The following is a 14,616-nucleotide window of genomic DNA, read 5'->3' as shown; positions in this document are numbered from 1 at the left end:
CACAGATATACACCCAAACACTTATACACAGAGATCCACAGATATACACCCAAACACTTATACACAGAGATTCACAGAAATGAATTTTAAATCTTTTATTTAAAAAACTGAAGAGGATGTTCCTGTCCTCTGTACACCTAGCATTGTTTTTATCCTGGACCTGGACTGAAACACTCCCGTTTCACAGTGCCATGCTGTCACCATGCCTCTGCCCAACCCGCTGGCCTGGACCTGCCATGGAAGAGGTACTGCTTCCACACAAAGAATGATGGAATGATGGAGCCAGGCAACACTGATGACAGTGATGGCAATATAATAATAGTTAGCATTTTTAAGCATAAACTAGTTTACTATTCTAAACATTTCTGGAGCTTCTTCATTCAATTCTCTAAAAAATACTTTTGTAGTTACAAAGCCTAAGGTGCTATTCTGGGAGACAGGATTCATCTTGCATCCAACATGAAAATTACAACAGCTATAAAGGAAGTATCAACCAGATACTGTGTTTCTCTCTCTCTCTCTCTCTCTCTCTCTCTCTCTCTCTCTCTCTCTCTCTCTCTCTCTCTGTCAAGGGAGTTTCCTCTGTGGAAATCCCTTGCTCTACGACATTCCCACTATAAACTGCTCTATCTCCCCCATGCTGTTCTGTCTCTTTAGTTCATTTTGGGGAGCTGAAAATATGCCTTCAACCCCACATTCATGTCTAGCTTTGTTTATCTCAGATGAATAATGGAATGCCAGGCAGAGAAACACTAGCATCTCAGTTCAAGTGCTTCATGAATTTGGAAGGGTACCTGGACTTGAAAGCAATCATGTGCCTCTGCAGTCCCTTCAAGAACTGCCTGGAACTTATAATTTCCCATTGGATAAACCAGGAAAAGACTGAGTTTTCTTGTCTCGGGAAAGAATAGTGTCAGTTCAACTATGGATTTTTTTAAAGGTTTATTTATGTATATGAATATTTTGTCTTCCTATATGTCTACATGATAGAAGAGGACATCAGAATCCATCTCCATTATAGACGGTTGTGAACCACCATGTGGGTGCTGGGTATTGAACTCAGGCTCTCTGGAAGAGCAGCCAGTGCTCTTTACCAATGCGACATCTCTCCAGTCCCTCAACTCTGGATTTTTAACTTAGCTGATCAGGCACTTTATTCAAGCAAAATAAAAGGCAAGTCCAGATCCCCACAGGTCTTTGTCATCAGAGATCGTTTCCCTTGTCTCTCTGGGTTTTGGTTTTTTTTGTTATTTGTTTGGAAATTCTTCATCTTTATTAACTAACTATGGCCACTTATCTGTTTGTCTACCCGGGAGTCTAGTCTCTCATCCCCCATCTCAGAGCTCACCCTAGCTCCTCTTAGGTCTTAACTACTTGAAATTGATGGAGAGGCAGTACACACAATACCTCAGAGAAGGGTCTATTTAAAGACAATAAGACTTAACTGATAGCAGAGCATAAGACAGCCATTTGCCAATGGTCTCTATATCTCTGGAGCTTGTCATCTGAGTGAAGTAGAGTCATGGTGAGTCAGTGATCCTCAGAAGAAATCCTGAAGTGACAATCCCACATTGATACCATCCTCAGAAAACATTCAAGACGAGGACCCAAAGTCCAGTTAAAGTCCAGTTTAAGAATTCAAAGGTGGGAAAAATCTAGAGTACAAGAGGTGACAGCACAGAGGTCTTGAGCACCAAGACAAGAGCAGACAGAGTCAGCAGGTGTTAGAGGTAAGAAACCATGTGCATACAGCGGGGACACGGAGCGCAGGTGTTAGAGGTAAGAAACCATGTGCATACAGCGGGGACACGGAGTCAGCAGGTGTTAGAGGTAAGAAACCATGTACGTACAGCGGGGACACGGAGCGCAGGTGTTAGAGGTAAGAAACCATGTGCATACAGCGGGGACATGGAGCGCAGGTGTTAGAGGTAAGAAACCATGTGCATACAGCGGGGACATGGAGCGCAGGTGTTAGAGGTAAGAAACCATGTGCATACAGCAGGGACATGGAGCCAAAGACCTGGAAAGGCAAGGGAGGCTTGGAAAGCAGAAAAGTTTCTCGTGTTTTGCACTAGTTTCACTTTCTAGTGATAATAGTAATAACTGTTCCTGGACCCTTTCATTTGGAGTTCACACTGGCTTCCTGAAGATGAGGTCCTGCTCTTTTGAGTTTGGTGTTCCTGTGGTCTGGTGAGAAAACTGACACTTCAGTATACCGGAGGTGGTGGGCAGGGAGCTTATGCCTAAGAAACAAACCACAGGGTAGAGGTGAGTTAGCGTGGGAGTTTAAATGTTTAAATTAAAGCACTATTATTTAATTTTTCTGTTGAGTTATAAGGAAAATGACATCTTCAATGCGTTGACTCCTTCAAGAGTCTACTTAGGCACTCTAGGACTACCAGACTGACTTACTGTGGAAAACAATCAACATACAAATTTTTTAAACGTGTATGAGTGTTTTGCCTGAATGCAATTTTATATATATATATATATATATATATATATATATATACACACACACACACTGTTGTGGGTTGTTTTGACATTGTTTGTGTTTTGTTATTAATTTTGTTTCCTCAAGAGGGGTTGGCTCTGCCAAGCAGTCCCTTGTATATTCAGAATGATCTCATGTGAACCTTCTCTCCATTTTAATTGGTTAGTAAAGGCTAGAGCCCGTGATTGGGCAGTGGAGGGGAAAGGTAAAACTGGAGGTTTGAGAGTGGGAGCAGGTAGAGAGAGAGAGAAGAAGAAAAGAGGGGAAGGAGAGGAAGCCATGATGGACCAAAACCACAGGGCCAGGAGAAACTGCAAGTAGCAAGAGATCTCATAGCTGGGGAATAAGTTAGTATAGTGTTAGATCTCATGGCCGGGGAGTAAGTTAGTATAGTGTTAGATCCGCCCAATCTAGGTTTATAGTTTATAATAACTGGATTATATATTTTTATATGGACTTATTGGGTTTGGGAATTCCAACAATAGCCTTCTACTCCCAAAGTCCCCCTGAAAAAGGGTGTTGGGTCCACTGGAACTGGAGTAGCAAGCAGTTGATTGTGTGGTGCTGGGAACTGAATCTGGGTCCTCTGCAAGAGCAGCCACAGAAACCTCTCTCCAGTCCCCACATTCATCATTCAAAGGTGCATATTCCTAGCCTGGGTCTTGGTTAGTGGAATGCTTACCTAGTAAGCACAAGGTCTTGTGCTCCATCCCCAGCACCAAACAAAAGTGGATATGACGGCGCGTGCCTAGAATTCCAGGACTAAGGAAGAGGCAAGAGGGTAAGTTCAAGACCACCTTTGGCTACATAATGAGTTTGAAGCCAACTTATGCAACATGAGATCCTTTCTATAAATAATTTTTCAAAGTATTTATTCCTGAACTTCTTGGGGTTCACCATTTCCTTGTATTTGAGGATGCTAAGCTATGTGCTAGTTTGAAGCTTATCGTGGCCCACCGTTTTGAGGTGTCAGGCCGTGACTGCAGACACACATTGTATTGGGCCTCTGGTAGCAGGTTAGCAACAGCACAGCAGGAACGTTATACAACAAAGCAGTACACCTCATGGCCAGAGTGTGAAGGGGAGCGAGAGGGGAGCTGGGCTCCCACTGTTTCCTTTGAGAACATGCCCCCAGTAACTGGAAGGCCTCCCACCATGTACTGCAGCTAAATGTTCTTTCACTTTCCACTAGTACCAACCTAGTGAATAAACCTTTAGCATATACACCCCTGAGGAACATTCTATATCCAAACAAGAGCAGACTGCTTTCTATTTGGTTCCATAAGTATACCTTCTTTAACTTCATACAAGTCATTGATGAAAATGTTGAGTGGGATAGAGTTTAAATTAAAAGCCCTCTGGGAGAGCAGGGGAAATGACTCAGTGTCTTATTAGAGTTACTGTCACTATGATGAAACACCACAATCAAACAACTCAGGGAAGAAAGGATTTATTTGGCTTACACTTCCATATAGTTGTTCATCAGCAAAAGAAGTCAAGGCAGGAATCCAAACAGAGCAGGAACCTGAGGCAGGACCTGATGTAGAAGCCATGATGTTCATGGCTTGCTCAGTCTGTTTTGGTTTGTTTGGTTTTTTTTAATAGAACTGAGGACTATCAGCCCAGAAATGACCCCATCCAAAATGGGCTGGGCACGCCCCAATGAATCACTAATTAAGGAAATGCCCCACAGGCTTGTGTACACCTTGATCTTAGGTAGGTATTTTCTCTATTGAGGCTCCCTCCTCTCTGATGACTCGCTTATGTCAACTTGACATAAACTATCAGCTCCATTCAGTTAGTTGATTGCCTCACAAGTGGAAGAACCTGAGTTTGAACCTCCAGCACCAACACAGAAGGCTGAACATTGTGGTGATGCCTGTAAGATCCCTGGAAAGTCTGTCTAGCCAGCATGTAAGCCAGGTGGAGGGTTAAGGGTACATCTCAAGGAGCAAACTGTTCTGCAGGCATGAGAATTGAAGTTGAGATCCACTTACAGACTGGCTGGTTATGTGTCAACTTGACACAAGCTGGAGTTATCACAGAGAAAGGAGCTTTAGTTGGGGAAATGCCCCCATGAGATCCAGCTGTAAGGCATTTTCTCAATTAGTGATCAAGGGGGAGAGGCCCCTTGTGGGTGGGACCATCCCTGGGCTGGTAGTCTTGGGTTCTATAAGAAAGCAAGCTGAGCAAACCAGGGGAAGCAAGCCAGTAAAGAACATCCCTCCATGGCCTCTGCATCAGCTTCTGCTCCCTGACCTGCTTGAGTTCCAGTCCTAACGTCCTCTGGTGACAAACAGCAATGTTTAAGTGTAAGCTGAATAAACCCTTTCCTCCCCAACTTGCTTCTTGGTCATGATGTTTGTGCAGGAATAGAATACTGACTAAGACAATATAGATCAAGTGGCTGTGATGACCTACCTCTAATCCAGGAACTGAAGACGTAAATGTGGGATCTCCAGAGCAAGCTGAAAGCCTGGGTTAGCAGAATTGGCAAGCTGTAGGTTCAGATGAGAGATTCTGCCTCTAAATATATACAATAAAGCACAGTTGAAAAAGACACTCAAGATCAACCTCTGGCCTCTACCTGAATACTATACATGTGCACAAGCATACAAACATACACTGGATATTGCTTCCATTTTGGAGCAGTTGGGAAGGAAACTGCCAAACAAGAATATTCAATATAAATCATTGGATAGTGTCTTCTAAAGAGACAGTGTTAGCTTTTCATTAATTCCATCTGAACAACCTTTCCTTTTATATGGTTTATGGTTTGGGGCCTAAACTAAGAAACTTTTGCTAACTCAAAGATTTTTTCTCCCATAATTTTTACAGAAGTTTCATAATTTTAGATTTTATATCTAAGTCTAGTATATTTTGAGTTTGTTTTGTATATGACACAATATGATTCAAAGTTATCTATTATTTATTCACATTTAATAAATCCATTCATTTGAAAAGACATCTTTTTTCACTGAACTGCCTAGCACTTATATTTAAGCCTATGGTCTGGTAAGACACTTCAACCAGAGATGTGACAAGGTCATGTATCTGTGATAAGGAAACTCTGGTATAATAAACACAAAAATAGAAGAAAAACCTCACATTTAGGAGGCTGAGGCAGAGGGATAGCTGAGAATTCAAGGTGAGCCTGGGCTACAATGGTGGTGGTGGGAGGAGCATTGCTCAGCTGATGAAGGCCCTTGCCACCAAGCCTGACCTGAGTTCAATCCCTAGAACCCAGCCAGTAGAATAAAAACCAATTCCCACAAGTTGTTCTCTAACTCCACATTTGAGTACAACACACACACACACACACACACACACGCTATAGGTAATAAAATATATTCTAAAAGAAAAAATAAATAAATAAAGCCAGGCGTAGTGGCGCACGCCTTTGATCCCAGCACTTGGGAGGCACAGACAGGCAGATTTCTGAGTTCGAGGTCAGCCTGGTCTATGAAGTGAGCTCCAGGATAGCCAGGGCTACACAGAGAAACCCTGTCTCAAAAAAAAACAAAACAAAACAAAACAAAAATCAGCAGCTGGTGGGGGTGGGGGCATCTCTAGGAACTGGCAGAGACCTGGGATGGGGGAGGCTGCCAGGAGTCTTTGGGATGGGTTTAGCTGAAACTCCTAGCAGTAGGGCTATGGAACCGGAAGTGGTCACCTCCTGTATCCAAGCAGGAACCCAGGGGAGGGATAAGGACACCAACCCCGCAAAACTTTTAACTCAAAATATGTTCTCTCTATAAGAAATGCAGGGACAAAGATGGAGTTCAGACTAAGAGAATAACCAACCAATAACTAGCCCAGTTAGAGACGATCCCAAAGGCAAACATCAGTCTCTGACACTATTCATGACACTCTGTTAGGCTTGCAGACAGGAGCCTAGCATAACTGTCCTCTGAGAGGCTCCACCCAGTAATTAAAACAGATACAGAGGCCCACTGCCAAACATTGGATGGAGCTTGGAAAGCCTTATGGAAGAGTTGGGGGAAGGAGCGAGGGCCCCAGAGGAGATAGGAACTTCACAAGAAGACCAACAGAGTCAACTAACCTGGATCCCTGGGGGGGTCTCAGAGACTGAGCCACCAACCAAAGAGCATACAAGGGCTGGACCTAGCTCCACACACATACACGATAGATAGATAGATAGATAGATAGATAGATAGATAGATAGATAGATAGATAGATAGCAGATTGCAGCTCCATCTTTATGTGGGTACCCCAACAACTAGAGTGGAGGCTGTCCCTAAAACTGGTGCCTGTCTGTGGACCCTGTTCCCTTGACTTAGTGGCCTTGCCTGGCCTTAGTGGGAGAGGGCACTTCTAGGTCTTCAGGGACTTGATGTGCCAGGAGGGGATAGGAGGGTGGCCTCCATGCCCTCTAAGGAGAAGGGGATATGGGGATGACTGTGTGACAGGGGTGGGGCAGCGATTGGGATGTAAAATAAATAAGTTAGTTAATGGGGAAAAATGAGAACAAAAGCAAGAGAGATAATGTAGATTTGTAGTCCGGGTCAGAAATGATGGAAAGTTGGACCAAGGGTTAAGCAGAGTGATGATGAAATTTGTTTTAATTGGCATTTCCCTGGTGACTAAAGGTGTCAGCTCTCTTTAAATGCTGTTTTCCTTCCATTTAGCCTCTGGGCTCAGTGTCTTTTCAAACTACCAAGCCACTGCTCCTCACCTTTCTTCTTGACACTTGGATCTAATATTCACTGGACAATATAAAATAATGGAGCAACAGGATCCCATGGTAGTTTGGGCTTAATATCTTATGATAGTGATCTTGTTAATGTGATTATTTCCCAACCATTTTATATCTTCATGGATGCATCTGTTCTAATCGCACATCTATTCCATGTACATTAGTGTTTTGTCTGTGAGAAGACGTCAGATACCCTGCAACTGGAATTACAGACAGTTGAGAGCTGCTATGGGGTTGCTGGGAATTGAACTCTGGTCCTTTGGAAGAACAGCCTATGCTCTAACCACTGAGCCATCTCTCCAGCTCATGCTTCTTTTTTCAAGTAGTTTAGTTCTATGATCCTTTGGGACATTTTAAACAGAGAGACAAGATCTTTCAGTGGGTATGTGAGGCTGCTCTGAGCAGAGAGAAGGCTGTGAAATCAATGTAGACTGAGAGGTCAGTCAGATCGTCCTTCATGCGGGAAATAAATACCTGAGGCTTGTCCTAGATCAGAGTGGGAGAAGACAGGAGAAGGGAGCAGGTTTAGAATATTCTAGAAACAGTTTATTTTCTGTGTTTATCATTGCTCCTTTCTTTAAGTTCCATTTGCATTTTGTGTATGAGTGTGGACATGTATGAGCATTCAAGCCATGGCACATGTCTAGTGATCAGGAGCCCTTACCTGCCTAGCCACCAAACCAGCCCTACACACACACATATGCCGCGTAGCTCTGCTTGTCCTAACACTCCCTATGTAGATCAGACTAGCCTAAAACTTTTGATGATCCCCCTGCCTCTGCCTCCCTAATGCTATAATCACAGGTGTGAGACACCATACCCAGTCTTTTGTTGTATTATTGGTTTTGAGATATGTCTCCTCCATTCAGCACAGGCTGAACATGCAACAGCCTCTTGCTCCTGGCTTATGAGTACTGGGATTACAAGTGTGAGTCAGTATGCCTAGCTTTTGGGGTGTTTGGTTTGGTTTTGAGACATGGTCTTGCAACACAGGCCATGCCCCCCTTTCCTACATTTTGGACTCAAACTGTAAAGTGGGGGACTGGAAAAATGATGGAGAAGCAGAAGGGGAAGATAGCTAATGTTGACCATGGAAATGTAGATGCTGACTAGACACCCATGCCAGGTAGTAAGAAGGTAATGGTAGATGAGAATTAGAAGTCCCAGATTTAAAAATTAGCCTATTGATGGTGTCTTGGTTACTTTTCTGTAGGTGTAAAGAGACACCATGATCAAGACAATTTACAAAAGAGATTTGGGGGGACTCACAGTTCTAGTTGTTACAGTCCATGACCGTTAGGATGGGGAGCATGGCAGCAAGCAGGCAGACACGCTGGAGCACTGGCTAAAACCTTAGATCCTGATCCACAGGACAAGGGGGATCTGAGTGGGAATAGAATGGGCTTCTGAAACCTAACTTTCTCACCCCAGGTTCTAGTTTTCTAGTTCTTGGTAGTAGAGGAGCATGTGGGGGGACAGTCAATTCATAGGAGAGTATCAGGGAATGCTTCCCTACAAAAGAGGCATGGTCAGGCCAGAGAGGGGAACAGACGCGCAGCAGCCAAAGCCGGCGTGTGGGACTCAAGAGAGCGAAAACCAAGTCTGAATTTGTCCTTCAGGTCTGTGGTTTGCTTCCAGCCTCTAGGCCAGACATCTTACGTGGCCAGGCTCCATCACTGAGCAGAAACAGAAGGGAAGTGTCCTTTCCCCAGAGCTTGCAGTCTCGGAAATGAAAGAAGCCAGTGTTGTCAGAGTCAGAACAAGAAAGACAGTGTGCCACTGGTCGGGTTGAAGAGGTGGGCAGAGGCCAAAGTGCTAATGTCCTGGCATAATTTCAGAATTCTAATACACCCAGCTGGGTGTGAAAGCTGGTTCCTATAATACCATCACTCAGGATACTGAGGCAGGGAATTGCCACAAGTTCAAAGCCAGTCTGGGCTACATAACAAGATCCTATCTCAAAACCACAAACCAACAAATGACAACAACACCACTGTTGCTGCTTGTTCTGAAGGCAAGAGAATGTTCTCAGAACTTAACCCAGGGTCTCGTACCTGCTAAACACACACTATACTCAAACAGTGAGCCACGCCCAAACCTGAAGATGGTTATGTAAATGGTAACTCCGATTGTAGGGTGTGCACCATCTCCTTTCTTTTCTTTTTTTTTTTTTTTGGTTTTTCGAGACAGGGTTTCTCTGTGTAGCCCTGGCTGTCCTGGAACTCACTCTGTAGACCAGGCTGGCCTCGAACTCAGAAATCCGCCTGCCTCTGCTTCCCGAGTGCTGGGATTAAAGGTGTGCACCACCACGCCCGGCACCATCTCCTATCATATCAGTTCTTAGAAGACTACTCTGCAGATAATAACAGTCCAGCACGTGATTCTTTACAAATAACACGACTCAGTAAACAATAATGGCTAGCACTTGTGTGCCTACTATGTGCTGAGACTGGTCTAAGTACACTCCATGTATTATCAACTCATGAATCCTCAAAACATACCATCTCAATAGCTGGCTGAATTAGAGGCAATGGATTTACTTAGCTCACAGGAGCCTGGTTACCCAAGCATCTTATCTCTTTGCCTCTATCCCTTCTCTCTCTGTGACTCTCTTCTCTCCCTGACTCCTTTCTCCCTCTTTCCCCTTCCCCCACCCCCTCTCTTTCCACGCTGCTTGTGGATGTTGTACATCGTGGTGCGGAGCCTAGTGCGCACCCGATGTACAACGTCCACAAAAGTGAGTTCCAGGACAGCCAGGACTATACAGAGAAACCCTGTCTCAAAAAACCAAAAAAAAAAAAAAAAAAAAAAAAAAAAAAAAAAAAGAGAGAGAGAGAGAGAGAGAGAGAGAACTTTCTGTTTACAAGCACTGCGGACATGCAGTCCACCCTTAAGAGTAGTTTGTTTCCCCAGTGAGACTCCATTGGAGGTGCTGGAAAGATGGCTCAGTGATTAAGAGCACTGACTGCTCTTCCCAAGGTCCTGAGTTCAATTCCCAGAAGCCACATGGTGGTTCACAACTATCTGTGATGGGATATGATGTCCTCTTCTGGTGTGTCTGAAGGCAGTGACTGTGTACTCATGTAAAATAAATAAATAAAATAATAAATCTTTAAAAAAAAAAAAAAAGAAAGAAAAAAGGACTCCATTGGAGGAAACTAAGTTTCCATTTGCAAGTGGTTATCAATTGGAGCTAGCATCTGGGTTGGGGATGGGAGCGTGTGTCTACTTCTTTCAACTCACGGACTCCATCTGATGTAACCCTGTAGGCCCTGTGCGTGCTGCCTCAGTCTCTGGGAGCTCATCTGTGTACTGATCCTATTGATTCAGGGGGCCTGTTTTCCTGGTGTCCTCCATCCCCTCTGCTCTTATACTCTTTCCCTTCTCCCACTGGGTCCCCGAGCTCTGAGGGAGGAATTTAATGGAGACACCTCATTTAGAGCTGAGTGTCCCCAGGTCTGAGGGAGGGATTTAATGGAGACGCCTCATTTAGAGCTGAGTGTCCCCAGGTCTGAGGGAAGAAGCTTCTCTGGTGATGGCTGAGCAAGGCCGTTTGAGTATTAGCTGAGGTATCGATAGAAGAAGCAAGCTGGTTTCTTTTCTTCTGAGTACTAACAGAGAGTTTCTGAGTTAACTACAGATTCTAAGTTAATCCATATTGAAAAGCTAACAATCAAGAGTCACCTTTTCACTGGGCATGATGACCACATCTGTGACCCTAACACTTGAGAAGCAGAGCAGGAAGATCAGGAGTTTAATGACTGCCTTAGCTCATTGTGAATTCAAGGCCAACCTGAGAGATGTGAGACACCTCCCCACCCACCCCAAAAAAAAGTCTAATGAAATCATGTGCTGGAGATGGCATGTGGTTAGTACTTAGTTGGCAGCCTGGTGATGTAGCATGTACAAAGTCATATGGGCAATCTTTAGGACCATGTAAAACCTAGCAAACAGGCTCATGCCCTTGACTGAAGGACTCAGGTACCTGAGTACCTGAGGCTAGCCTGTGGAACAAGAGATCTTGCTTCAAAGGAAAGAGGAAAGTCCTGGACTGGCAAGATGGCTCAGCAGGTAATGGCACATGAGAAAAGTCAAGGACTGATTCCTAACTTTATCACGTTCACTCACGCACGTGCTCAATATCTGCCCCCTCCTCCCCCGGTCTTTCTCTCAAATCACAGCCTTCATTCTACTCACCAATTTCACTCGGACTAGAACTCCTGGTGTGTGTTTTTAACCTGGAACAATAGTCCCTGGCCCCGCTTAGCCACACATCCCCTGGCCCGGCCCCCTCCAAAGTGCTAGAAATGTACATAAACAGGATATTGAGCACCTTGCTTTATATCATTTTGTAAACTCTATTTAAACAAATGTAATCCAAAAGCTGGGATTCTGCAATTAAATCTAATTTTTATAGAAACCAAACAAAGGCCACTGTAAGCTGTTATACCCAATCATTAGGAAGTTGAAAGAGCCACTCTGTTTGACAGCCCCGCAGAGCTTGAAACTGATAGGAAAGCCAGCCAGCATTCCTGTCAAGGAAGAGACAGGTTCCAGCCAGCCTCTACTTGTTTACATCTTCCTTGGGCCCTAACTCCTCCCAGGAAATTTGTCTTCCAGAAACTGAAAGCAGTCAGGTTTAACCTCAACTTTTATCCACAAATACATTCCACCAGTAACAGGCTGGGGCTTCACTAACCAAATCTAATGGGTAATAATGTCAATGCTCAACTCATGCTGCACTAGACACCAAGCTCTGTCAGAAATCATGCATATGTGTACACACACATACACACATGACATATATACACCACACATACACACATACACACATGGCACATATACACCATACACACACCCCACACACATACACACATGACATATATACACCACACACACATACCACACATACACACATGGCACATATATACCACACACACATCTCACACACACATACACACACACACACACACACACACACACACACAGACACACACACACAAACTCTCGTGGGGAAACAGACTTAGAACCTATTGAGTCACCATCTCTGAAATCAGTTAGGTAGAAAGGCAGGCAGATCAGCTGAACCTTAAAATCAGCAATTTAACTATGCGGTCTATAAAATAAATTTATGCTTAATGCATTACCTACAGAGTTAACGTGAAATTTTTTAAAGTCAGGGCCAGGAGATGGCTCAGAGGGTAAAGGCCTGAACACCTGAGTGTAATCCCTGAACTGTAAAGGTAGAAGGAGGGAGCTGATTCCACACAGTTCTCCTCTGACTTCCATAGTCATGCCATGGCACACACATATACACATCACCCAAACACTATGGTATTTTTTTTTTATTTTTAACTATAAGAATATACAATTTAGCGCTTTCCACTTTTCCTGGCTGGTGCTCATCCATGTATATATATATAGAGAGAGAATTTAACCCCCTCCACATTGTATGGTCAAACTGAAGAAGACATAGCCAACAATCATCTGAATTGTGATTGACTCACTGTAGTCCCAGGGGAAAATTTAGAGCTGCTTCCTGCTTGCTGCAAAGATGCTTGACATAAAGGCTTGGGCTGAGTATGTTGTGGAGTGGGCTGCAAAGGACCCATATGGCTTCCTTACCACAGTTATCTTGGCGCTCACACCACTGTTCTTAGCTAGTGCTGTACTGTCCTGGAAGTTGGCCAAGATGATTGAAGCCAGAGAGAAGGAGCAAAAGAAGAAACAAAAACGGCAAGAAAACATCGCAAAAGCTAAATGACTAAAGAAGGATTGAAGGGGTGAACAGACTGTAGCTGAAGAAACCCCTCTGGAAAACCTGTAGCTCTGGAAGCGCTCTGGCTAAGCTTCCAGTCGGTCCCTGATAGCACGATTTAGCGGGTGAGTCTGACCCTACAGAAGACTCATGTTCTGACCTCAGTACTATGGTAGCTTTTAGGCTTGGAAATAAAAGTTTGTTGGTATCTAAAAAAAAAAAAGAATATACAATTTAGCTAAGCATGGTGGTGCATGCTGTTAACCGCAGCAATCCAGAGAGAAAGGCAGGTAGATCTCTGTGAGTTTGAGGTCAGGCTGGTCTACAGAGCAAGATCCAGGCCAGCCAGATCTATACTACAAGTCTCAATACATACATACATACGTAAAATAAAATAAAACATAAAAACTACAATTTTTTAAAATTAAATGTATTTTGTAAGTTAAACGTATATAGACTGTTATTTATTTAAAGGTATTCCTTGAAAATCTAAGATCAACTTATTTTATTTTATTTTCACTTTTTTCCTAAGGTAAGGTATCATGTGACCCAGAGCTGGCATCCAATTCTCTAAGTACCCAAGGATAACCTCGAACTTCTGATTCCCTTGCCTTTACCTCCCAAGTTCTGGGATTTCAGGACAGCATCAACTGCCCTTCTAAAAGATAATTCGCTTTGCAAAATACTATCTGACACCATGACACACCCAAAAGCCCATATAAAGGTGGAAAAGGAGGCAGGGATTGTGGTTCATGCCTATAATCAGGAATCTGAGAGGTCAAGACGAGGCTAAAGCAAGAGAATTGCCCCAAGTCTGATGCTAGACTGAGCTACATTCTAAATTCAAGATCAGCTTGGGCATGGTGGTACACATCAGGTATAGCAAGACCAGCAAGGCCCTGTTTCAAAACACCCTCTCCCTTCCAAAAACAGAAAACCAGAGAAGAGGAAAATGCCAGCCCATTCTGAAATCCTTTCCCTTTCCCTCCCCAAGCCATGACCAGCCCTCTTTCCATTACAGTCTGCTTGTTAAAAGGCCTCCTGAGCCCGAGAGAGACAGCTCTCCTCTTGCTTCCTCTATAGTTTGTAGGATGGTGAGTTTTATATCAACTTGAGTGTCTGGGAGGAGGAAACCTCAACTGAGAAAATGTCTCCGGAAGACCTGCATGGCATTTACTTAAATGGATGGTGGTCCTCAATTCTATAAGAAAACAGACCAAGAAAGCTAGTAAGCAGCACCCTTCCACAGCTTTTGCATCAGTTCCTGCCTCCAGGTTTCTGCTCTGTTTGAGTTCTTGTCCTGATTTCCTTCAATAAAGAATAGTGATGCGGAGCGCTGAAGAGATGGCTCAGCGGGTAAGAGCACTGACTGCTCTTCCAGAAGGCCTGAGTTCAATTCCCTGCAACCACGTGGTGGCTCACAGCCATCTGTAATGGGATTTGAAGCCCTCTTCTGGTGTGTCTGAAGACAGCTACAGTGTACTCATATAAATAAATGAAATCTTTAAAAAACGGAATAGTGATATGGAAATGTAAATCATAAAATAAATGAAATCTTTTTTTTTTTTTTTTTTGGTTTTTCGAGACAGGGTTTCTCTGTATAGCCCTGGCTGTCCTGGAACTCACTCTGTAGACCAGGCTGGCCTC

General features: G+C 43.8%; 1 protein-coding gene across 1 annotated transcript; it reads left to right on the top strand.

Moving 5' to 3' along the window:
• The first annotated feature begins 12,626 nt into the window (after window positions 1–12,626).
• On the top strand, window positions 12,627–13,004 carry LOC110328589 (small integral membrane protein 15-like). The gene has a single exon (XM_021208011.2). It carries the CDS (start codon window positions 12,766–12,768, stop codon window positions 12,973–12,975), a length of 210 nt encoding a protein of 69 aa, XP_021063670.1. The 5' UTR covers window positions 12,627–12,765; the 3' UTR covers window positions 12,976–13,004.
• Window positions 13,005–14,616: the final 1,612 nt, after the last annotated feature.

The sequence above is a fragment of the Mus pahari genome, chromosome 10, assembly GCF_900095145.1.
Source record: "Mus pahari chromosome 10, PAHARI_EIJ_v1.1, whole genome shotgun sequence".
NCBI lineage: Eukaryota > Metazoa > Chordata > Mammalia > Rodentia > Muridae > Mus > Mus pahari.
Note: the sequence above shows the minus strand (reverse complement) of the source record. Positions and strands in the feature narration are given on the sequence as shown.